Source organism: Coturnix japonica, chromosome 2 (genome assembly GCF_001577835.2).
Source record: "Coturnix japonica isolate 7356 chromosome 2, Coturnix japonica 2.1, whole genome shotgun sequence".
Taxonomy (NCBI): Eukaryota; Metazoa; Chordata; class Aves; order Galliformes; family Phasianidae; genus Coturnix; species Coturnix japonica.
In genome coordinates this window covers 116437044-116462486 of record NC_029517.1, presented here as the reverse complement: position 1 = coordinate 116462486, position 25443 = coordinate 116437044, and the positions used below count along the sequence as shown (strand labels likewise).

The window sequence follows — 25443 nt, the reverse complement described above, 5'->3', positions numbered from 1 at the left end:
CGGCCGGGGCGGCGGCCTCCCCCTTGTCCCCCGGCCGCCGTCGGAGCTGTGTGCGCAGTGCGTGTGCTCCGGACAACCGGACACGCCGGCCCGGCCCCGCCGCACCATTTATTACTAAAAATACTAAAAAAGCCAAAAAAAATCATAAAATCTTCAAAAAAAATACCTTAAAAAAAAAAATCAAGCCTCCCTTCTTTCCATCTCCCGAAGACCTCCTGAAAACGGCCGGTTTGATATAAAAAAAAAAGAACCCGGTGAAGCGAAGTCCCGGACCCGGCTCAGCCGAGAGGAAGCACCGAGCAGCCCGACCCGCACCGCACCGCATCGCACCGCCAGGCCCGGCCCGCAGCGCCCGCCCCGCAGCCGTTAAGTTTCGAATCGCCGCCCGTACCGGAGCGGATCGCAGCGCACCCCCCGGCAACGCCGTCTCGTCCCGCTCGGCCGCTGCCCCGACGGAGCTCCCGTCCGCCGCGGCCCTCTCTCCTCTCCAGCGCCTCCCCCTTGCCCTCCCGAGCCGGGAGACGGCGGCAGGATGAACCCCAGCGCCCCGAGCTACCCCATGGCCTCCCTCTACGTAGGGGACCTGCACCCCGACGTGACCGAGGCCATGCTCTACGAGAAGTTCAGCCCCGCCGGGCCCATCCTCTCCATCCGCGTCTGCCGGGATATGATCACCCGCCGCTCTCTGGGCTACGCCTACGTCAACTTCCAGCAGCCGGCCGACGGTGAGCCAGCTCCCGGCCCGGCCAAGGAGCCATGTTACCCCGCCCCCCCCCCTCCTCTTTCCTCTCTCCCGGCCCGGCCGCCGCGTCCATTTTCCCCGTGCTCTCGGGGTGGGGCTCCGCCGGGCGGGGAAGCGGGGCCGGGAAGTTGGTGCCGCCGCGCGGCCTGGGGCCTCCGCGCCTCGTGGCGCCCGGGGGGTGGGGGAGGAGGCGCCGCCGGGAAGCGAAAGGGGAACGAGCGGGGAACGAGCGGGGCCCGGCGAGGCCGAGGGGCCGAGGGGGGCGGGCAGAGCCGCCGTGCCCGGCCGACCCGTAACGGCCGCGGCGCGAGCGGAGGCGGGCGGCCCATGGGGCGCTGCACGGCACGGGCCCGGCGCAGGCCGGAGCGATGAGGCGGCGCTATGGCGGCACTACGCCTGCCGGCCCTACGGCTGCTGGGCGGCTTTGCTGCCTCTCCTCAACTCTTCTTTCGTTCCTCTGAAGTTGTATCAGTAAAGAAAGTTGCCGTGCAGCTCTGGTCGCTTTCCTGCCGAGTTGAGCTTGCCTTTATAAAGGGCCACGTCTGACCCGTGTAAAGTTCTACGGAATCCGATTAAGAGAAATAATTTGAGCAGCTAGAGCGCACTCGGTTTCAAACACCGTCAACTAAACACCTTTCTATTGTAATAATTTCATTTTCAAGCATATGAGAGCGAGGAGTCCGAGTTACAAACTTTTCGGGCAGTTGAATTGTCTGCCCGTCAGAACTGACCTCAGCACACAGTTTCCATCAGGGGTGGGTGGCACCTCTGTGCACCGATGGTATCGGGGTGGGGGCAGTGGAGTAAAAGTTACCCCTTACCATGAAAGATTTCAGTTGTTTTCAAGCCCTCTCACTTCAGAAAGCTTTTAATTAGCCCAGCCAGTGCTCAGAAGCGTGGAATCTGAATGCTCGCCCTGCCACATGTTGCTTTTAAGTCAACAAAAAGTTACAGTGCAGGTCAGGCAGAAAGGAAAAGAGAGGGTCAGCACAGTTCAGCGCTGTGGTATGATAATGTCAGGGCAGAAGCTGAGCTGTGTTTCCTCCTCAGTAATGACAGATGTCTATAAAACAGGCCTCACCTTTGTGGTGAGCTGAACAGCCCCCAGCTTTGTGACTTATTTTGTCATTCCTCACATGGAGCTTTTCAGCTGAGTAATGCTTGCAGGCGCAATATGAGAGCAGACGTCTTACAAAAAGGCTGTTACTTCACATTTTTAGGTAATTTCCTAACTTTGGGGTGGAGGTGTTCAAATCTAATGCCTTGTGCACCCCAACTGCCTGGAGGCTCTTGCTTAGGGTACACCGCAGTGATACCATGAATGTAGTTTTCCACTGAGTTTAGAATGTGATGTTAAATACCTGGGTAGTATCTGCTGGGCTTTTTTCTTCTTTTTTCTTGTATTTTTTGGTCAGATCACACAACCCGTTTTCCGAAGCCTTGAAATAGCAGCTCTGAGGAGAAAAGGTTACTCCTGTCATCATACTGGTTTCCTTTTAATTCCATGCTTGCTGCCTTCTCCTGGTTTAGCCTAATTTTCAGCTACGCCCCAGACTGTGCTCATTAAGCAGCTGGTAACTACTAGCTGGGGCTTAGGACAGCGTCGGGAGGTGCATTTGAGTTAACAGCTGTCTGAACCTGGGGATCTCCCAGCTCTTCCCCAAGCTCCTTAGGCCGATGACACACTGGTGAGGTATGCGAGCATTTCACAGTTGGGACTTCTCTGAATTTGAGTCATTGTCCAGCGTCAAGCCCATGAAACACTGTTTCATCACTCAACTAAACTACACCTATTTTAGAGCAGTGGGAAGCTGCGCTTTTCCCTTTAGTTTGTCAGTGGCTGCTTTTGCAGAGCTTTATTCTATTACTCTATAGCTATACCTGGGTGGGTTTAGCACAGCTCAGTGCTGAGTGTGTGTTCTGTATGGTTGTGGAGCTGCTCTGAAGTTGAGCGGCCAGTTGCTGTGACTGAGATGGGAGCCCTGACTCACTGCATAAAGCTGGGCAGCATCAGCACAAGTGTAGCATGGGTAGGTGTGTCTGCATGGCACCAAGTTATCTGCTGGGTGGGATTGTCCCCTGCAAACCATCACAGACCTCTGTGGCAGCCAGCTGAAATGCAAAGAAGCGAGCTAATCTTACTGCAGAGAGTAGTTTATACCTAGTAAATTGTGCAGAATATTCAATGTGATGTTTTAAAGTATCTTGTGGTCTGGCGGCGTGATGCTGGTTAAGCAGAAATCATGACAATCCTTGGCCAGAGAGAAAGAGGAGCAGAGTTGCCATGCTGCCCTTGTTGTGGATAACTTGTATCCGGGTAAGATACAGCTGGCTCTTAGTGCAGAGCGGGCTGTTACAGGCCAGGAAGGACTCCCTCCCTTGCTTGGAATCAGGTGTCTGGAAACACACGTTCTTGAGAAGTGTCAGGATTATTCTAGAAGCAATTAGCACAAATTGGAAGAGCCCATGTTGTAGTAAAAGCAAACCCTGTTGCTGCTTCTGGAAATAATGAGCTGTTTATTACTGGCACTTTTGCTGGTGCCGGCAGTAATAGTTCTAATGACTTCCAGGGCAAGGCCAGTGTTAGATGGTTCTACTGCAGCGCGTCCTGATGTCCACAGATCATTATCAGTTATTTTTTAGTAATTTAAAGCGCTGTGGTGCATTTCATTTCCCAAAATCAGTGACGTAGGCTGGCTCTTCTCTCCTGCTTTAACCTATAGTAAAGTTTGTGAAATCTTCACTGACATGTTTGATGATACTTAAAGTTTTCATCATGTCAGCCCTAAATCGGTTGTCTTGCTACGGTCATGTGACTATGGTAATGGTATCAATAGGAGTTTTTAATAATAAAGCAACCATTAGATATTTACGTGGTCAGCCTTTAAAGATGTCTTTCAGGATATATAATCTTAACATTCACTTGTAATCTGAAACATGGCAAGAAAGCCAATAACATGGTGTACCCACTAACCAGGGGCCGACTGCAACGTTTCTTGGCCGTGATGTCCAGTAACAAAGTCAAACACATGAGCAGCACTTCAAGGAAAAAAGGGATTGAGTTTGAAAGTGTGGCCGGCCTTTGGTGCCTCTAAGAAAAGCAAATAATTGACACGGTTACAGTCTTCCTTTAAATTAATACAAAATGATTTCAGTCTCGTTAACATCTCAGTGCTCTCCTATAGGCAGACGGCAGTGAAATGAGTTGATGCAGGTGGGTATGACTTCAGGTGCATGGCAGAACTTTTTCCATGTTCTTCAAGACAGTAACAAAAATTACAAAGATCTTGAGTAGGAGATCAGCTCTGCCATAAATTAGAGCCGTCTCATTGACTTAAAGGATCACAGGTGTGTGTTGTGGCTCTGAAGGGACATAAGAAAACTGAGGATGTCTTGACAGTTCCCTGCCTAAGTGTACTGAGGTCTTAAATTCAGGCTTTGGAAAGTTAGTTAAGGAGTTGTACTGGAAAAACTGCTCCACTGGAATAATAAAAGCTGGTTCATGCTACTGCATTGTGCTGTTTCAATGCTTGCTCCTTCCTTGACCTTATATGTATTTCATTATGAGCTTTTAACGTATATTTTTTGGAGATCTTTAAGTTAAATACTAGTTTCACATCTCTGTGAACTGTGTCTAATTCCATGATGCTTTTCCAGCTGAACGAGCTCTGGACACCATGAACTTTGATGTGATCAAAGGCAAACCGGTGCGCATCATGTGGTCCCAGCGTGATCCATCTCTACGCAAAAGTGGTGTTGGAAACATCTTCATCAAAAACTTGGACAAATCAATTGATAACAAAGCTTTGTATGACACGTTTTCTGCTTTTGGAAACATCCTTTCTTGTAAGGTTAGTGACAGGTTATGGGTGCAATTAATGTTTTGACATTGAAAAAAAGAATTCAAATTATGTAGGAAATATTCCATGGTTATTACGGCAAAGTTTTTCTTTGATAGGTGGTATGTGATGAAAATGGATCCAAGGGTTATGGATTTGTACATTTTGAGACACAAGAAGCTGCAGAAAGAGCCATTGAAAAAATGAATGGTATGCTGCTTAATGACCGCAAAGTGTAAGTACATAAATACATTGTTGGAGACCAACAGACTGAATTCGAGTTACGATAGACACATAACTCAAAGCTTACTTAGAACAGTCAGGGTGTTCTGGACGCTTCTGGTTCTAAGCAGAATTCAGAATTTAGGAATAGCGGGAGCTGCATTACCTACTTTAAAGCAGAATAAGTTAAGAAAGTTGTATCACTTCTCTTATGAGTCAATCCTAATGAAGGTTTGGGAGACTCTTTTATGATGTTACTGATCCCAGATGAACTATAGTCTACAGGGTATTCTGAACAATGATTTCTTTATAAATGATAGGTATGTTTTCCTTTTTTTTTGAGTGAATCTTGGAGCTCCCAAGCTGTTCAATGTTGAGTAGTGGTCTGATTACGCAAAATGTTTTTGTCAGTGTCCGTTTCTGCCTAGGGAACAGGAGTAGGAAATAAAGCTGAAGGGAGCAGTGGTTTGAAAACCATAACTACTTCTATATTGTAGCGAAAAAACAGATTATTAGGTTATTGATTAGCAATAACTAGGCTGGATTGGTGGATGGCTGCCTTGCAGCTAAGGGATCATTATGGTATTTGGAATAGTAATCAAAAATCAGTGTTAGCCTTGTAACTTCTGTGTTAGAGGGGTTCCTTGTAGCACAGGGTGTTGTGTTCAGTCTCTGTTCTGTCTCTGACCTTTAGTGTTCTCAGCCAATTCACAATGGTATTTGACTGCAGAGTAAGTTGCACTATTTATTTCTCCATGCCTATTGAGTGAAGGGGGGAAAAAAAAGCTTTGCTTTGACATAGGTTAGAAAGGTACATAAGGGTGTGAGGGAAGCTAGCTCATATCTCCTGCTTAAAAGCTAGGTTGGCAAATGGTAACTGTTTTAAGGCTGCCATGTTTTCAGTGTGGCAGAGAGATTATGCTGGTATCTGGAATTTCAGTTTACCTAGCACTCCTTCCCATTGTCTGCATCTCCTGATGTCAAAGGCTGTACAAGAGAGAACAGTGTTGCCAATGACTTGAAAGCATTTTTGTTCGGAATTGCGATAAGTGCACCGATAGGAAAGAGATAGGGAAATTAGTTTTGATAGCTTTATCTTGAATATTTTATCTCAAGAATTTCATGCCTATAATTAATAATGAGAATGATTGAGAATAAAATACGATGTGAAAGGATTAAAGTAATGTTTTAAATCTTGACACACTTTGTCTAATGCACCCTTTCCGTTCTCCTGGAACTAGATTTGTTGGAAGGTTTAAATCTCGCAAGGAACGTGAGGCAGAACTTGGAGCCAGAGCAAAGGAATTCACCAATGTGTATATTAAGAACTTTGGGGAAGACATGGATGACGAGAGACTTAAGGAACTCTTTGGCAAGTTTGGTAATGTCTTATGCTTTGAGTTTATATAAACACTGCTGAACTTCAGCTTACTTTGTAGCTGTACAGTGTTCCTATTACCAAGTAATGGGAACAATCAGATGGCTGTCTGCTGTTTTACTTAATAAGTTAGTGTTTATTACACTTTGAATTTGAGATAGTATTTAATACCCACGGCAGAATGTTAAATATGTGGAATAGAATATAATCCTCCTATCAGAACTTTTTGATGATATGGAGATATTGTGTAAATAGTCTCTAATGGATTTTTTTCAAATCTTGAAGTTGCAAATAGAAATGCTTTCTGTTGAATGGATTGATGCTGTGAGTTCCCAACAGGATACGTGACAAAAGAGTTTCCTGTTGCTTTTTCACTGATCTGCAGGCTAACCTTTATCCAGAGTATCTGTGCTTTCTTTATTCAGTTGCATTGTGGTGGCAGACTAAAGAAATTGCAAGTAACTTCACCACGAGCAAACTGCTTAGTTCTGTCTTGACCCTTGGTTATGCACAAGGCAGAATTATTGTGGGTGTGTATCTAGTAACGTATCTGATGTGTTATTGTTGAATTAGGAAGTGGCAAACTTCCTTTATCCAGTTACAGACCCTTAGACTGGTCTATAGGCCACATCTATTGTATCGTCAGCCTTCCAGTTATATAGTGTTTTTTCATCTGTCTTGCTGGATTCCAGTAGATATCATGTAAACTGAGACAGAGCCTTGTATACGAGATCCTGTAGCAGCCCTAAATACCACAGGAAGCCACAGGAAATTACTTCTTACTACTGACATACCTGTGGATGAAATTGGAGCAAATTTAGCTAATAACTCTTGCAACTGAATTTGGATGGCAGTTTTACAAAGGTTCAGAACTGCTGAGCTGAGATCCTTTTGCCAGTGCACATGGAGCTAATGTATGAGTCTCCTTTACAGGTTTTAATGCCTATTTCAAAGAATGGAAGCACTAGCACTTCAGATGTTATTTTTTCCATTAAAAATTACTGAATTTGCTTTGAAGTTAAATTCCTATCCCATTTTGATTGAAAATACAATACAAAAGATGTTCAGCTTGGCAGACATCAGCCACAAAGGCTATAGTTCAGCATCTGGGCAGATGAGCAGTTTTATCCTAATGGGTAGGATAAAATAGATACTGTCATTGATGCAGGAATCTTTTGTAGTAAAAAATGAAGAAATGAAATGGTGGAATTTCTAAACAGTGTTCAGGACACGAAGAGAATGTGCGCAACATAAAATAACATTGCATTGACATTTTAGGTCCTGCCTTAAGTGTGAAAGTTATGACTGATGAGAGTGGAAAATCCAAGGGCTTTGGCTTCGTTAGTTTTGAAAGACATGAAGATGCGCAAAAAGTAAGTTTTTGTACTTCGCGTTAGGAATTCTGACTGAAAACCAAGTAAGAAGTTTCATTGAGCACCTAAGAAATTTGTGAATTTATTAAGACTTTTTATTTGCTCAAGGACACTGAAAAACCAGATATTTGCTTCCTAAACAACTGAACATAGTTTCTACCAGTTCACATGCTTTCTTATGAACAAAATGAGTTCACTTGTGGAGCCTATTAAGATACTCTGAGAAAGCTGGAACTGATGTAGAGACATGCTGAGTAATGTAAAAACCTGTTGTAGTTGGGCTTAAAGATTTCAGTGAGATTTGGATTTCTTCATGCTGGGCAACACACAAGCATGGTAAATTATTACATCTCTGCAAAATGTGAATGAATCATTGGATCCAATTTGGTTGCACAAAACATTTGTGCAAGTGCAAGGCAGAAAGGATTGTTTTTTCAGACTTCAGTACTGCGGAGTCAGCAGGAAGGCTCTTAGTTTTATGAGTACATTTGGCACAGCTTTAAGAAAGTAGTCAGCTCTGTGATGTTGCTTTTACCTTGAAGAGTAACTTTGGAACAAGGGTCCTATTAATTTGTATGTGTCTGTAGCATGCCAGTATGCTGTATAATTTAATTCTTTGGCAGCTGTTTGCTTTGTGTCAGTTTACTATGACAGGAAGGACACAGAATCAGGAGGAAAAACTCAGCTCAGAACAGATGAAGGCAACAAATCAAGCTTGCTTTTCAAAAGACGGTTCTGTGATTTGTATTGTTGAGCATCCAAGCAAGAGATGGGAACAAATACTGTGTTAAAAGTACATTTTTCAGTTTTCCACACATTCATAAGTGAATTGCTTCGCTTACACTAGTTAGGATCACACATAGGATGTTTTAAATAGCAAGGAATACAAGTATCTCGGTAAATATGAACCACTGCTAACCTCTCGTTTATTCCTAAAGGCTGTAGATGAGATGAATGGAAAAGAGCTCAATGGGAAACAAATCTACGTTGGACGGGCTCAGAAAAAAGTGGAAAGACAGACGGAGCTGAAGCGTAAATTTGAGCAGATGAAGCAGGACAGGATCACCAGATACCAGGTTCACTTTTGATTCAAGAGAGCTAACTTCATTTCTGTATTTATGTCGGTTGTTTGCTTTCAAAACTAACTTGACTTTTTTTTCCTTAGGGAGTAAACCTTTACGTAAAAAATCTCGATGATGGAATTGATGATGAACGTCTTCGAAAAGAGTTCTCCCCATTTGGTACAATCACTAGCGCAAAGGTAAAACTGGCAGGTTGCACTTGCACTTTTATTTTTGAATGGAGAGAGAGAAATGAGAGATGTGACCCAGTCCTCTATCATTGTCACTACTGTTATATATTCATGAACACCTGTTTTATTTATTTATTTTATGTATTTCAGGTTAAACACATCATACCTTTCTTGATATAAACTGTATGTTGACATTACCGAAGAAAAGATTTGTATTTTAGTGCATTGATGTGCTTGGTTTTACCTCACCGAGGGTTTTATCTGTATTCACTAAAGACTTAGCTTGTCGTTAAATCACATTCCTCTTTATAAATCCATTCAGTATAACAAACCTGTAGTAGCACTTGCACAGTGAGCTGAAAAGTGGAGCTTGTGTGAGTTGAATAGGGCCAGAAGTAGCATTTTCTTATCTTCCTGGCAGGTCATGATGGAAGGTGGACGCAGCAAAGGATTTGGGTTTGTCTGCTTTTCGTCACCAGAAGAAGCCACCAAAGCTGTCACAGAAATGAATGGTAGAATTGTAGCTACTAAACCATTATACGTAGCTCTAGCCCAGCGTAAAGAAGAGCGCCAAGCCCATCTCACCAACCAGTATATGCAGAGAATGGCAACTGTAAGAGCAGTTCCTAATCCAGTAATCAACCCCTACCAACCAGCACCTCCTTCAGGTTACTTCATGGCAGCTATCCCACAGGTATGTATAAAGCTGAGTAACTGAATGCTTAGTACTAGATGTATAATTTGTTTAGATTTAAAAGTAAATATAACAATTAGCATTTGTTCATAATTTCAGTGTTGTAGCTTTATAGCAGAGTGGTGATTCACTGCTCAGCATGCCCTCTGAGGATAGCAAGGTAACATAATGTTTTTGCATCTGACAGACTCAGAACCGTGCTGCATACTATCCTACTAATCAACTTGCTCAACTTGCTAGACCTAGTCCTCGCTGGACTGCTCAGGGTGCCAGACCTCATCGTAAGTCTCTTTGCTTTTCCAACAATGGTGATCAACTCAATAAGCCTTTACCTTTGTAATTCTAGATATGTTTTCATGGAACCACAGAATGAGTCTTTTGTTTCGGTGTGTAACGTAACATATCTTTCCTAAAACGCAGCATTCCAAAACATGCCTGGTGCTATCCGCCCGGCAGCTCCCAGACCACCATTTAGCACCATGAGACCGGCTCCTACACAAGTACCACGAGGCATGTCAACACAGCGTGTTGGTGAGTTTCACTGCTAGTAACTTGGAGTACAAGACTTCTTTAGCTTTGCTGATTCAGAATCTCTCAAAAACATTCATAAGTTCGTTTCTAGCTCTTACTGGATTGGTAAGCTGGTCTCTCCTTTTGGTAGTTGTGTAGAATACTATTCCAGCAAAGACTGACGGTCAATTTTCTGCTGTGGTCCCCATCTCTTTCTTCCTTTACCATGCATTTCAGTAGTGTTGTATGACAGCTGCTGCCATTTCTAAACATCAGGGTGAAATTGTAAGAAAAAGCTGCATGTGGAAATACTGAGGTGATACAGCTTTAGCTCTTACTGTTCAGTAGCAGAATTATCATGTGTCCAGAACCTGCTTGTCACTGAATGAACCAGAACTAATGGTGTTGGAGTCTTAACTCTCTGAGAGCATCTGAGGCAGTGGGTTCTTTTAGCTATCTACTTCTTTTAGCTATCTACTTAATGGATGCGTCTTTTTTAGGATTGCTATTGAAAACTTGCACTCAGGAAATCAAATGTCCTCTGAGGTTAAAATGAAATTAAGTCAATATTCAACCAAAAGTGAATGTTTTCTCACATATCTTTAAATAGCAACTCGTTAGTGAGATGGGTATAAAGTGATGCCCAGTAAACTTCTAGCTTTGAAGTTTCACTGTGCCAGCACTGCTGAGATGAATCTACAATGTAATACCTGAATCAGGTGTTTGATTTTGATTGGTTAAGTTTTGTGCACTGCATGTTAAATTGAAGGTTGAGTTGTTCACCAACAGAACTGTTATCTTTTCAGCTAATACAGCAACACAAACAATGGGTCCACGTCCTGCAGCAGCAGCTACTGCGGCTACTCCTGCTGTACGCACAGTACCACAGTACAAATATGCTGCAGGTGTTCGCAATCCTCAGCAGCATCTTAATACACAGCCACAGGTTGCTATGCAGCAGGTATGTAATTTTAGGAACTGCTCATGCTTTTGCTGGGTTTTCTGCAGATTAAGGCTGGAGATGTGTATGATTAAGAGTTACTTTGTTTATTTAGAATTGAGGCTTTGCATTATGGCACCAGTAGAGTTTGGGGTTTTAAGTGTTTCAGGTTCACCTGGGATGGGATGGGTTCCTATGTTACTTTATATTTTCTGATTTGATATCTTAACCTGAATTTTCCTTGTGTTTGCTCCACAATGGAATGGTTGATGCTTATCTCCAGCATCACTCAGTCTGAACCAGCTCTGTTTGATTAAATTGACTTGGATGTAATGTATTCCAGGTTTCTGACAGTGTAGGCATTGTCTATGCTGAGTTGAGTAACATTGGAAATTTGAAGCTGCAACTAATTATAAGCCGGGATTTAATCTCTAAATGGTGTAAAATTAATTTGCAGCCTGCTGTCCATGTGCAAGGTCAGGAACCCTTGACTGCTTCCATGTTGGCTTCTGCCCCTCCACAAGAACAAAAGCAGATGTTAGGTATGTACACATGGTGTCTTTATGACTTGTAGCAGAACTATGCTGACTACTCTATTACTAATCTTAAAATGCAGGGTAAATGGTGTTCAGGGTAGAACAAGGAGTCTTGTGTTGCTCTTTTTCCTTCAATCCAGGCTATGTTCATCAGATGAGATTCTCACTCCAGATAACGTTTTTCCTCTCTAGGTGAACGTCTATTTCCTCTTATTCAAAGCATGCATCCTACTCTGGCGGGTAAGATCACTGGTATGTTGTTGGAGATTGACAACTCTGAACTCCTTCACATGCTCGAGTCTCCTGAGTCTCTTCGTTCGAAGGTAGGTGGACTTTTGCCTAGTGATTTTCACACTGATTTAACAGATGTCTATGCTGGCACAGAGGAGTAGGTGAAGTGCAACAGTGGCTCAAGGTGTGAAATTAGAATATTTTCTTTGGTGGGTAGCAGTCATTTATGCTAGCATGAACTGAGACCGTGATGTTATCCTTTTCTTCTTCAGGAGTTGTTTGTATGTGTAGGTCAAACCAGTTTGTTAAGTTAAACAGAAAAAATCTTCCCTTTATTAATTTTTGTTGTTTTTTTTACTTACCAGGTTGATGAAGCTGTAGCCGTACTACAAGCCCACCAAGCTAAAGAAGCTGCTCAAAAGGCAGTTAATAACCCTACTGGGGTTCCAAGTGTTTAATAAGTAAGTTTTCTGAGTAGTGTAGCTTTGTAGGTCAGTGAGGGCAATAGTCCCTAGTCCATGGCAGTGAGCTTCCAGGCAACCTGTCATTTACAGCCACAGGAAGCAGCAGCTGTTCTTGCAATTGTAGAATAGTTTTGTGCTCCATTCTGTTGTCCAGTTCAGCAGCTTTCGTTTAGCAAATGCTACTGGCACTTCATCTCATGTATTTAGTGAAATGGGAGCACTGTTTCTAACCAAATGTTCTCAGTTTTATATTCTAGTCAAATTAGCTTTAATTTTAGCTGAAATGTTCTCTTGGTTATCTTGTGAGAGGTTAGTGTCTGAAACTGGCATGACAGGAAGAAGTGAAAGGTGCTGTCCCTACAGTTTCAAAAGGGGAAAAATGTGGAGCTGAGGATGCCATAGGAGTCCATGTCCCATCCAGTCTGGATGGGCTTTGCGTCCATGTGAACTTCTCACATTTATAGTTAATGGTAGAAGAGGCCTGCTTTTAAATGTGGTTACTTAGCCTTCATTTTTCTTGGTCTTCTCCTTTCTGCAGGCATGAGTTGGCCTTCTGGAGGCAGAATGAGTCATACTTTTCCCATGTTTTCTTTTCTCTATATTTTATTTTTTTTAATAGTGATACTTTCACACTGGAGATAAGAAGTGCTGAATACTTGTCTATACTGAACTAAGAATGTTACTGCTTGTGCTCTATGGTATTTTAGTGGTTGGAATTTGAAAATACTGTTACTGATGGTTAAGAGCTTTTGGTATGCTGACCTTAGAGATGACCTGCCATCTAATTGTTACAGTAACAAAGGATCGTGTCTAGTCCAAGGCCAGGCTGTGCAGCGTGCTGCTCAGTTTTAGACTGTTTTATCTTAATCAAGCATCACAGTCTTGAGATACTTCTGTTCAGTATCTCTAAAAAGTGGGACAGCTGCCTCTATGATGTGCTGATAGTTAAAGAGCTTTGGTGCCATTTGTGCTCTGAAAGCCCACAGTATTTTTCAGGTATCAGAAAGGAAGGGGCTGCTTTGATTCCCAGTCCTCCTAACAGCTCTGTTTTTGTTCACAGAAAGATCCGGGAACTACAATCTAGAACTTCGCTTCACCGAAGAAAAAAAAACATTAAACATGGAAAAACTATTAAATATTGAGAAAAACATTGCAAAATATAAAATGAATAAAAAAAGGAAAGGAAACTTTGAAGCTAATGTACGGAGCAACGCCGGGGCTAGTAAAACAAATGCTAGTCCTAGATTACTTATTGATTTAAAATCTAAAAAAAAATAGTAAAATAAAAAAGACAAATTAATGTTTTATAAACCCGGGGGAAAAAGAATTTTCAGCACAGTACAAAAATTTAAAGCATTCCTTTCTTTAATTTTGTAATTCTTTACTGTGGAAAAGCTCAGAATATCACCACTGTTTTAGTTGACAGTGGGAATTGATAGCTGAGCAAAGAAACGTAATTTGGATTATAAAATTCTTGGTTTAATAAAAATTCCTTAAACACTGATTTATTTGTCATGGGGTTTTTTGTACGTTGTACTTTTGATGAGGCCTTTCAGAATATCAAGGTAGAATCCAGCTTTTTTTAGCAGAGCATTATCATACACACAGCTACCTGTTACTGAACATATAAACATAGGCATTAAACACAAAGAATAGCTAGATCAGCATCTGGGCTTTAAAACCCCCAGTAGCACAGTGCCTGGGCTCTTGTCAGAGTCTGATTAGAAATAGCCCTTTAAATACTATACCTTTCTTGCTGTGAAATGCCATTATAAAAGGTTTGTGATGGAATTCTGTAGTGCCAACACAACCCACGTGGCACTTGCACAGTGTTCTCACAGAATCTGTGCAGGTCATCTGCTATTCCTTTGGAGTTAACCCTGAACCTGCAAGTGAACTTCACCATGTCTGAGGTGGAGGTAGAGCAGTATTGACAGGGGTGAGTGAGCGAGAATTGTCTGCAACAGTATTGTATGGAAAGGATACAGTTTGTGCAGGATTGCAGGCAGGGAGGTAATGAGCTGTTGTTAGAAGGCCACCTGAAATGGATGTTCTCTGGAGGAGGGCATCAGAGTTTTCTGGAACTACTACTGCAATCAGGACTGCAGAGGACATGCTCTCTGAAATGGCTCCTCACCCCAAAAAATAATTAGCAGGAGTTGGATTTTATTTCTTTCCTTCTGCAGAGATGTTCAGCCTGGATTTTTCTTTCCATTGAGTTAATTAGAGAATTAAGCCAGTGCAGAGAGGTGCTGTGGCACCAATGAATCCTCTGTCCCCAGCTTCACAAAAAACACAGCGGGGTGAGCTTGTTTCTGATGTTCATCCCCTTCCCAATGGAGGCAGATTGGGTCGCCCATTGGTTTCCAGTCTTGCTGAGTTGTGTGACCCCATTTAAGGATTCCTGAAAGTTGATTTTGATCCCAAAATGCCACAGGGGAGGCAGCTCAAGCAAGATGCGCCAACAGGTAAGAGGTTGAACATACAATCTCAATTTAATGTTATTATTGATGTTATGTAAAAGCTTTGGAAAGAGTTTTAAATAATGGTGTTTTTTTAGCGACATAGTAAAAATGTGGAAGAATTTTGTGGATGTGTCAAGCAGTAGCATCTGTACCAGCCTGAAATACCAGGTAATGTTTGTGATAGAAGGAAATAGAGAATAAGGCAGTTCTGCAGGGGTTGTTGTAAAGGCTTAAGGTATTCCATTTTTTTGTTCTACTTATATATATATTGGTACTGCACAAGTGAACTCTGGCAGCTGCAGAAAGGTCTCTGTTCTTATCTTGGTTTCCTTTTTATGATGCCAGTGGACAATGAACTAAATTGGCCAGTTTCCCTTTCCTACTTCCCATTTTCTTTTTCATCAGCTTGTCCTTTCCTTACAAAGGGAGATGCCATATCTTAAGTACTAACTATTGTATCAATTAGTCAGCATCATGGCGAATGATACACACCACACCTGCATTGAAAAGCCACAGGAAAGCTACAAATAGGAAAGCTCTGAAATACTGGGCCTGTGCTCATGTCAGCACTTGGAGCCTGGGGAAATCCTTATGCATTACTCCCACGGCGACTGGAGTTATGCAGTGGAACTATTTCTATGAAGGAAGGCTTTTAGTCCCCTTTACTTTCTGTACGAAGTGGTTAAGAATGGCAGATATTGGCCATCTCCAAATGCAAATACAGCTGGCAGCGTTACAAGTCCTTAGGATACAACAGTTGAATACAAATTTGAAATAAATGTTTTTGACTACGCCAAGACCACAAGGTGCGTATGTGGTTGCAGCACCCTTTGAAGAAGATGGGCAACAAGAACAAAGAACATTTTCCAAAGATGAAATTATTCGAAACATTTCTTAGCTTTCTCACTTGCTGAATTAAAACTGAATGGAATTAAGGGGGAAAAAAACCAAACTATAAGCTGAGCCATCATAGTGGACCTGTTGTACATTGTGTACTAAGAACAGTATGTCAGTGCCAAAGAGTCTCTTGTTCCCCATGTAATCTGCTAAAGGAACATCCCCAACCAAGTAGTGTTCCAGCTGGCTACTGCTGCCTGGAGATGCTCTTTTGACAGCTCTGAGCAACCTTTAAAATATTCCGTGTGGTATCTGAGCACTCGGAAATCAAAATGCTGCCCTGGGCAGGTTGGCTTGTTGTGTCACACTGCATCGACGAGGACCTTGCGTTGTGCACAGTCCAGGTTAAATCTGAAGTCAGTAGATGAGATAAAATAGGCCCTACAGTAGCAGGTGTGCCCCAATCTTGTGGCACTGACACCGGTACAAGTAGAAGCTTGCTTAATTCTGTTCCTTGCCTCTGTTAGATTTGCTGCTTTGGTTTCCCCTCCCATAGTTTTCCAGGGAAGAACCAGATTCATACAGATGGGAAGTGACCACCAGCCTAGAGCAACAGCCAAAGGGGAAAGCTCCATGGCCTGGAGCATAGATCTTCCCTCTGCCAATACTTCACGTATCTTCCACCAAACTCCTCACACGGCCACCTTCCCTTGCAGGCACAGTTGTGGCTTTCTGAAGCAGCCTGTAAGCACGGATGCATGCAGGGGCCTTGCCCAGGAGGGCATGGAAAGCTGTTCTGGAGCTCACAGGGTGTGGGTGCCCCACCTCCAGGCCCAGCAGCAGCTTTGGCACTGGGAGCTGCAGAGCTGGCTTGTCAGAGGGTGTAACGTGGGCACTCCAGAAGTTGTCAGACTGGTTGTATTTGGCTGTAGGGATGAAGGAGGAAAACAAGTCATCAAGCACTTTGCACAATGTTATTTTACTTACTCTCTGTTGCTTTGTTTTGTTTTTCTAGACTTCACACATTTTGTTCTACTTTGAAAAACATGTACAAACCTTGTTCCACTGAGAGTGGGTTTTCCTCAGGTCATCGGATGAGTCACAGCCTTTCCAAAAGAGACATTGCTCCCTTTTGCAAAGAGCCTTGTGGTGAGGCAACCTGCTCCACTCTGCTAACCCTGCTGAGCAGCCCTAGCTCACCTCCATTACTCCATTTTAGGGTCCTGCTTGATCAACACTCATACTGGCACTGAGTTCAATGGGTGCTCATCTCTTTCCCTCCCAGATGCAACAATGGCACCTCCTGGCAGCGGAGCAGGTTTTCCAGCAGCAGGGATCAGTCAATACCCTTCTTTGTATCCCCTGTGCTGCTGCTGCTTTACCTTGTGATGGACTTCACAACTCATTGGTGGGTTTTCATTTTTCATTTCTTCATTCCTGCTGCTGTGTCCTGTTCTGCTCATTCCTAGAGCACTGCTATCCCACCTATCAGTTCCTCAACTGATGCTAAACCAGAATACACCCCTGGCAGGAGGGTTGGAGCTTGATGATCCTTGAGGTCCCTTCCAACCCAAGCCCTTCTAGGATTCTATGATTTTTTCTCCAATGCATTGCCTTACCTGCCCCTTTTTTCTCACTATGCTTTCTCCTCCTCTCTTGCTACATATACTGTGAATGCTTCTGTTCAGCAGTCCCAAACTCTGCTCCTTGCTGTCTCCCAGTACAGTTTGCCAAAGGACTGCCAGAAGGGAGCAACTGTTCAGCAGAGCAGAGCACACAAGGCTTTGGATACACTACTGCATAGAGAGGTGCATTGTGTGCGTGCTCTGGGCCATGCTCCCTTACCCCAGGTCCTTTACTGCCAAAGGGCAGGCACAGCCATAAGCTGAGTACGCAAGGCAAACAGCAGATAGGGAGGCGAAAATGAGCTGGAAGGATATCCCCAAAGAGATCTGCCTTAGGAGGGCAAGTTTAAGCTCTGCAGGCAGAAATACTGAGAGCAGTGCACTGTAGTGGGTTGTCAGCTTCAGTTCCACCTGAGGATTATCTCCCTCACCTCATGTGGGATCTGGGGTCTTGCCTTGTGCATGGGTGGCTCTGCCATCCCCATTTTGGCCTCTTGTTTGAGGAGTTTGAGCATCTAGCTATGGGGAAACCAGGTTTATTTCCCTCTGTTAATAATTTAATAATATCAGTGGTAGAAAGGCCAACAACGAAAAGCAAACCTGTGAAGTCAGGATAAGTAGGTGAGGTGAATTAAAAATGTTAGATGGTAGAGGGAAGTTCCTTGAAAGTGGTGAGGTGCTGGAACAGGCTGCCCAGGGAGGTTGTAAATGCTCCACTGTCTCACTTTAGAGCAAGATATTGTAATTGAAGTTTTGTAGTCCTTTCAGGCCTCTTTATAAATGAGGTAGGATTTGTGCACGGACATCACACACTTCTTAGCCAGCTAAAGTAGCTGGAGGAAGAGACAAGCTTTCAAAGTTCCTGAAGAATTCCATTTTTTGTTTCTGCTTTGTTTTTTGCTGTTTTTCTTTGACAATATTACATGATCTGATAAAACATACAGCCTTTCATTAACAAAATAGTAAAAAGCCTCTGAGATAGCACATCTCAAGGCCAGAAATCACCATGGTTTTAAGTTTATAATCTGCAGTTCTCTGCTGAAGAAATCCTTTATGAACATGTGTAACCACGTTGTCTTTGCCCGTGAGGTCCATTGGACCTAGTGGATGAGGTTACTACAGTGCTACTTTTCTGTTCTGAAGTGGGGAACTCCAAAGTGGTGAGACCAAAACTGAGATTCCATCAATGGAGGTTGCTTTGGGCTTGACTTCTGGTGGCCACCCAGGCAAAGGCTGTAGCTTTGCCTTTGCTGTGAGCCACCAGGGAGGTGCCATGTGGGTGTCTGCAGTAGCTCAGTGCATCTCTCTGTCAAAACAGGAGGGCATCAGATGGTTCATGGAAACTCTGAATGCTTCTTCACTGATGCAGAATGTCCCTTTGTCTGTTTTGCAGCTGAGATGGCTTTTCAGGAGTTCTGTGCCTGCTTTCCCTATGAAGTTCTACTTGTCAATGACCGAGTTAATTGCAGATGAGATACTGGCTTGGCTGGAGCAGCACTTGCAGAACAGTAAACCTGGCTGTAACAACCTGACCAAGGCTTAAGCTTTGGAGAATGTTTCCACAGCTGGGGCTGTTGGTTGCTTCTCCTCTTACCCTGTAATGAGCAAGGGTGTGCTTAAAAGGCTGGAGATGAGCATTACAAGCCTGTCCTGCCTAGTGATTCATTGGCTCCAGAACAGCAGGACGTTATACTTCACTTATTTCTTAACTGACTGCCTTTATGCAGCTTTCCCAAATATAAGGGAGCAATTTTACACTTAGTTTAAGCCAACTTGTTCTCTCAGTGGCAGCCCACGACCTGGCTTTCTTTTCTTTTGGATTAGCAATGTGAGCCTGCTGCTTTGCAGCCACCAGAGCTGGCATGGGCTCAGGTGTGATAACTCGTGGCTGCTGGCAGGAAAAAGGGGGAAGAAAGAGAAGACAGGCATGTGGCCTGGTAGAAATGTAACGTGGAACTGAGCTACGTGTAAACCTCTTCCCTTCAAGAGCCTGCGGACAGAGCTGTGAGAACTGAAAATTGCAACAAGGTGAGAGTTTGCAGGTGAAATTCAGTGTCAGGTGTAGTGAGTTGAACTGCATTGCAGACATCCTGCAGGCCTGTGCAGAAACTGAAGGGCAAGTAAGGCAGCACCGAAGGTTTAAGCAGCAGCCATATCATTCACATATCATTTTTTCAGGCACTGGCCACATTTATCCCCTTTAGGCAAAGTCTGGTTTCTTCTTTTTCCCTTTTAACTCATGTTTTTCAGTTACTTTGGATACAAACATCACAACCGTGTCGACTTTATAAAAGCTACAGCAGGTAAATTTTGAGGATTTCTTACATGGAAGAAAAGTTACTCTACCTCCTGAGTCAAAGGCTTCCTTTGCTATCTTCTCTTCCTTGTGTTCTTAGCATATCTTACTTGTAAAGCGGCGACTTCTGATGGCGGGGTGCTCTCTGTGAGGCCTAGGTGGCAGTAATAAAGGATCGCTATTGTTTTGTCCGCGTACAAACTTGTTTCTCATGTGGAAAAAAAACTGTTTGCTTTGTTTTCATGTCCTGTGGTGTATCTGATAGATCTTTCGCCTCTAAACAGTTCCCAGAAAAGTCTTTGTGAGAGCTCAATAGAAGGATTACATCCACTCTTGGATTTTGCAACTGTAAATGCTTTTTGGTTGTGTCAGTACTTTGTCCTGATAAGTGTATTGATGACTGCTGCGAAAATGTCAGCTTCTCTTATCTCACAACTGTAGTGATGGGCACAGTCTGGCGTGCGTTTGGGTTGTTGCAGCCTGGATGGCTTTTGAAATCCACTTTAATTTGACCCGTGACATGTATGATTCTTTGGCAGGGATGGGGAGCTGGAGGGAAAAAATTAGGAGAAAGGGAGAAGAGAGAATCAGAGTCACAGAATTGTAGGGGTTGGAAGGGACCTCCAGAGATCATGGAGTCCAACCCCCCTGCCAAAGCAGGCTCCCTACACCACATCACACAGGTAGGCGTCCAGGCAGGTCTTGAATATCTCCAGAGAAGGAGACTCTGCCACCCCCCTGGGCAGCCTGTTCCAGTGCTCCGTCACCCTCACTGTAAAGAAGTTCTTGTGCACATTCATGTGGAACTTCCTATGCTCCAGTTTCTGTCCACTTCCCCTTGTCCTGTCTCTACACACCGCTGAAAATAACCACGAGCATGTGAGCATGTGTACCCCTTGCTGTAATCCCAGCTTTGTTGTGAATGTAAAATCAGAAGACAAAGTAGTGACTCCTGAATCAGCTCTAGATGTATTTATTTGATATTTTCAAATGGCAGGAAGCTCTACCTGGGCTACCTGGACTCAGACTTCAGCCAGACAGGTCATGAATTGAGCTAGCAAGGTGTGGAGCAGAAAGCAATGAGACTATGAAGAAATAGGATATCTATCTTCTGCTCTGTCCTGGCCTAGCACGGCTCCTGAGCTTCCTGTTGGCTTGGAGCCCAGCTAGCTCTTACCATGCCTGACCTCTGCAAGGTGCCATGGCTGTTCCTCTCGCCCATCTCCATCTGTTGTGGATCCTATGAGGATGGCTTGGTAATTCCTTCACTGCAGACCTTTTTGGTAAAGAGGGGTGACTCTTGATAAGTACAAGGGCAGTACCCACTGGGTTTACAGTTAGGTAAGTGTATTTGTTCTTATTAAAGGAAGAGGGCTGCGGTGCCAAAGCAGTCAGTTATTCAGTAGAGTTCAAGGCAAGCACTGAATTATACCCTAAAATTTAGTGTGAGCTCAGCATGTTCTCAGGCTGTAAAATTAACTCAGTTTTCAGTCCCACTGTACAGTGGGTGTCCATACACATATAAGCTTCCTGCTTTGCAAAGGCAGTAGTTCTCCAGCTTTTTTAGTTTACAATTTCAGCTTATAATGGTTGTGCGTGCACAAATTCCTGCTTCATAATAAAAATAGCAGAAGTGCTTTGTGTCTTTGTTCATTATGGCAAAGAACAAAGTCCTGAGTGAGATCAAATAGCTGTGTGGAAGACCCGAGTGCATCCAGTGTCATTAGCTGAGCACACTGCCTCTAATTGGTGCAGCAGACAATGGAGTAAGTATTAATTTTGCCTATTAAGAAATCTCCCTCAACAAGCTGGCTTCATTGTGTGTGTTCCAGGATCCCCCGGTATATCAAGCGACTTGTGAAATGTTTTATGGCAGAGTGACAAGATTTCTCTAACAGGTTTGAAAGACACAGAGAGAAGTTCATCCTTAAAGCACCTTTGTGCTGTTCTTTCTTTCTCTGCTGCTGAGAAATGTGGGCAACACTGATTGTCCTTTGCATTCCTGAGGAGTGAAGGCGTAATGAGGGTTTCAGTGTTACAGCTACACAGCTTTAAAGCCAGGCGTCTCCCTCATGCTTGCTCTTTGCTACACTGCAAGAGGTTAATGAATGATTCAATAATAAGCACCACTGACGTGATGTAAGAGCATGCTTCCTTCCCGTCAGTGACGTGGGCTGGCTGTGATGCCACAGTCCAATTAGAAACAAGTCAGTGCACGCTTGTACGAGCAGCTGCCAGGTGATGTGGGATGAGCAGCAGGAAGAGCCCGCGTCTGCCACCACAGCTGTTCATTGGTACTCATGGATACAGCTATTCAGATCAGTCACAAGTCAAACCAACACAGACTTCATAATAGGAAAGGATTATGGTGTACCATACATACACCACAGCCTCCAGCCCCTATTGATGAGCGGCACAGGTCTGACAGGCAGCCAGTAACATTAACTGGATGAGGCCTTTGTGGCTGTGTTTCCTCCTGCTTTGTTCACCAGGAGAATGATGGTATGAGCAGGTATGTACTTCCCTATCAGTCTGCATGTAACGCAGATCATCTGTATCCTTGAATATTATCTGAGAGCACAGTCTGTCTCTGTACTGGGCAAACAAAGACTGATGTGATGTATCTGGGATGTGGCTGCGAGGGCAGCCCGCTGTTACACGTGTATAGATAAAACTAAGCCATCCTTCCTTACAGCAGTGTAGTACTGGGGCCAGTGATCTAGGAGTCTGTCCTAGACTGTCTGGTCTGTGTTGCTGGTAAGCAGAAGCCCATATCAGGAACAAAAGTATTTGGGTGTTGCCAAAAAGACACATGGAAACTTTCTGAGTGCTTGAGCAAATATGGCCAAGCAGCGTCTGATAACAAGCAAAGCAGCACTCCTGTGTGGCCCTCTATCAGAGACTCAGACGTCAGGCGTTTCTCCTGCCTAGCGAAAGCATGGGGCCAGGGGTTACGCACCTGGAGGAGATAAAGCGTGTGTACCTTGAGAATGAAGGTAAAATGTAACACAGAAATGGCAAGTGTTATCAAGAGCCAAAGCTGCTTGGGTCACATGCTGCAGTTTCTTGCACAGAGCCCCTGCCTCTGGCCATGCAGCTTCAGTTTCCCTGTGCAATTGCCACACACTGTTTGTCCACCACTGCAGGAATGCACAGGTGCAGGGTATTCCTTTGTACTCATTTGCTGTGACTCACACCTGTTTGTGTACGTGCACGAATGGAAGTCAGGCTGAGTGTCTTTGCTCTCAGCACTGCTGCAAAGAAAAAAGCATTTCTTAACAAACCAGGCTGCATTCTTACTCAGGAACTTCTATTGCACAAGTGCAGCTGGTTAGAAATCTGGATTTCATGGGGGAACTTCCTGTGCTTTCCAGCTTCTTTTGTATGCTGGGGCAGGGATGTTTCTAGCATCGAAAGTTCTAAAGAGTTCTAATTCAAAGACCTGTTTGTTTCACTGTTACGATTCAGTTCAGTCCTCAAACCTGCTGTTCTTTTCAAAGATGTTGCAATAAGGAGCCTTTGCGCTGAGCAACAAACCCCCTGAGACCCTGCAGAGGGTTCGGCTTAGTGATGATTTCTGTTAAAGCGGAGTCATCTCATGTTAAGCTTCCTAATGAGAAAACTAGGAGGAAAAATATTGAGTTTCACGTATTTGTTTGGTTTTTTTTACCCTGGGGAAATTATAATACAGTCATTATTTTGCAAAGATTTTTTTATCCCCCTCTAAACCAGGGGAAACCCTCGGTCAGCTCTGTGTGCATCTGATTATATGAGGGACAGAACCGTGCTCCAGCTGCTTCTTCTAAAATGGGCTGCAAGGAGATCTCAACTTTTCTGATTCAGTGCTGCAAATTTCTTTCAGAAGTATTTTTCTGGCTGGTCTGCAATGGCTTTAGCTGCTATGTGCAATTACTGAGTGGACTGCCACCGTTGCTGATAAGCACTCTGCCCTTTGTAAGTGTATTACACTTATTCTGGATTCCAATGTTGTTTTAGGGACGTCTGTATTTGTCAACCTCCATTTAATACTGTCTTCTCCTACCTTACAGATTGCACAGTTTCCTCCTTTTGTTTTTCTGTAAGTGATTTTTTTTTTTGGCCTTAACGATGCTTTGCTGATAATGGGTTAAACACAAATATTTATAATGCTGAACAATGTGTGCAGTCACTGGCGTGGGCAGTTTTGTCTTCTCCAATAAAAGCATTTGATAAATGGGGGGAGGAAGATCCCCAAACCTAACAGCTGAAGATAATTCTTGTTGTTGGTTTGCTGTGCCATGGCTGCGTTAAGAGAATGTTATCAAACATTGGAACAAATTCCCCGCTTTCTTATCTCAAAGACCATGAAATGAATGTGTGTCCCTAGCTCAGTATGGAGTCAGATATGAGAATCTAAAGCAGTTTTAAAAGAAGACTCTGAAAACCAGTAGTGTATCAAACAGAGAGATACTTAATGAGACTGCTCTCTAGGAAAACATTTATCGTAGATCCTCATATTAATCTCCCCATGGATGTACTGCATGATGTTCTTGGAGAAATCCAGCTGCTCAGGAGTAACTGAAGGTTTGGATAGAGCCCTTCTCCTGCCCCTTATCACTGCGGGGCAGTGAGGTGGCGTGTGGGGTGGGTGATGTAAAGTGGGAGTGGGAATAGCTGACAAGTAGAATGATGTTCATCACTTCTGTGCCTGAGAACCAGAGCCGCCCCTGTGTATGAGGCAGCCTGTACGCAGGCTGTGAGAGCTGGAGGAATCTTGAAAGCAAAGAGATGGCTCTGTGCAGACCATATAGTGGCCTTCCAGGCCCTCCTCTGGATCTGCTCCAACAGCTCCCTGTCCTTCTTGTGTCATGGGCCCCAGCACTGCTATTCTTTGTTTTCCTGTCATCTTCAAATTTTAACAATAGTTTTACTAATTTGTTGCTTAGCAAACAATTATTTTAAGCATTTATTTTACTGGAATAATTAGGGAAATAGAGCATCGTTATCTTCTCCCTATTTGAGGAAATGGAAGTATGCACTCTGGTTTTTGAGGGATTTCTTGTGCTGAGGGTGTTGAGGACTTTGTAGGTGAGCATCGCTTTTTATGCTCGTTCATAATCATCTCTTGCTAACAATACATTCTGTCTACTTCTATGGCATTGACTGTCAAGTTCAGATTTCCTTCATTTATGATAGAATCAGAAAATATAGTTTTCCTTTTGGGATCACAATCTTAAAATAAAACCTGTTTTCTTTTGGCATAGTTCATGTGGGTAGTAAAAAACGATGGCTCAGGCCTGGCATTAATCTTAACCAGCACACAGTTGTTAAAGGTTACTGTGCAACTATTAAGCCTTGTTTTACTGCTGCATGCTTCTTCTTTTCTTGTTTTGTGTTCCCTGGTGCTTACTGGGAAACTGTGAGCTTCCTTTTCAATACAGGCACATTGCTAGCACTGTGGCCCTGGGATATCAGCTGCTGTGATCCATGTAGTAAACAACTGCTAGTTACGTTTTGAAGCCAGTAGTAACCAAGTGTGGTTGACACAACTGACTGGCTTGTGCTGGAAAACTTCAGCTGGGGTTTCTTCCTCACACGTGGAAAGGAGGAGAAACATACGGCATCTTTGTAGAGTCACAGTGATATGGACAACCTGTTGGTTGGGAATTCTGATGTGGGGAGGCAAAAAGTTGGTGATGGGATGGAAGAAATAAGGAGACATTTACAATCAGGAATTTCCATAGGGATCTTGAGTTACAAAATCATTTGTTAGCGTGAACTGAAAAGTACTGATTGCTTGGGCTTGATAACCTTGTTAGTTTTGCAGTGGATCAAGGTAATGTTAAAGCCAGGTGGTGGCACTGTATGCTGCTTTGCATATTACTGCAGGTTGCCTCATTGCAGATGTGTAGAAGGACATTTACTCTCTTTCTGAAGTGGGAGTAGACTTTGCAGCTGTTGTTCCTGAACTCCCTTGTGTTCAGGCCAACATAGGCCCGTGCCTTGATCCAAGAAATAAAAAGCCAAAGTCCTACTGAATCTGATACGTCTGACATTACT

The 25443-nt window shown here is 43.7% G+C and overlaps 1 protein-coding gene across 2 annotated transcripts; it reads left to right on the top strand.

The window, feature by feature from the left end:
• The first annotated feature begins 9 nt into the window (after positions 1 to 9).
• PABPC1 (poly(A) binding protein cytoplasmic 1) lies at positions 10 to 13685 on the top strand. 2 transcript variants are annotated; one of them, XM_015856101.1, is made up of 15 exons: positions 10 to 725; positions 4400 to 4593; positions 4701 to 4816; positions 6045 to 6184; positions 7460 to 7554; positions 8493 to 8630; positions 8720 to 8815; positions 9228 to 9500; positions 9688 to 9781; positions 9921 to 10031; positions 10817 to 10971; positions 11408 to 11492; positions 11679 to 11809; positions 12083 to 12178; positions 13242 to 13685. In XM_015856101.1, the coding sequence occupies exons 1-14, from the start codon at positions 533 to 535 to the stop codon at positions 12173 to 12175; spliced, it is 1914 nt and encodes a 637-aa protein (XP_015711587.1). In that variant the 5' UTR covers positions 10 to 532; the 3' UTR covers positions 12176 to 12178; positions 13242 to 13685. The 2 variants fall into 2 exon arrangements, with proteins under 2 accessions (XP_015711587.1, XP_015711586.1); XM_015856100.2 differs by lacking the exon at positions 10 to 725 and having other exon boundaries at positions 4384 to 4593; positions 6045 to 6175.
• Positions 13686 to 25443: the final 11758 nt, after the last annotated feature.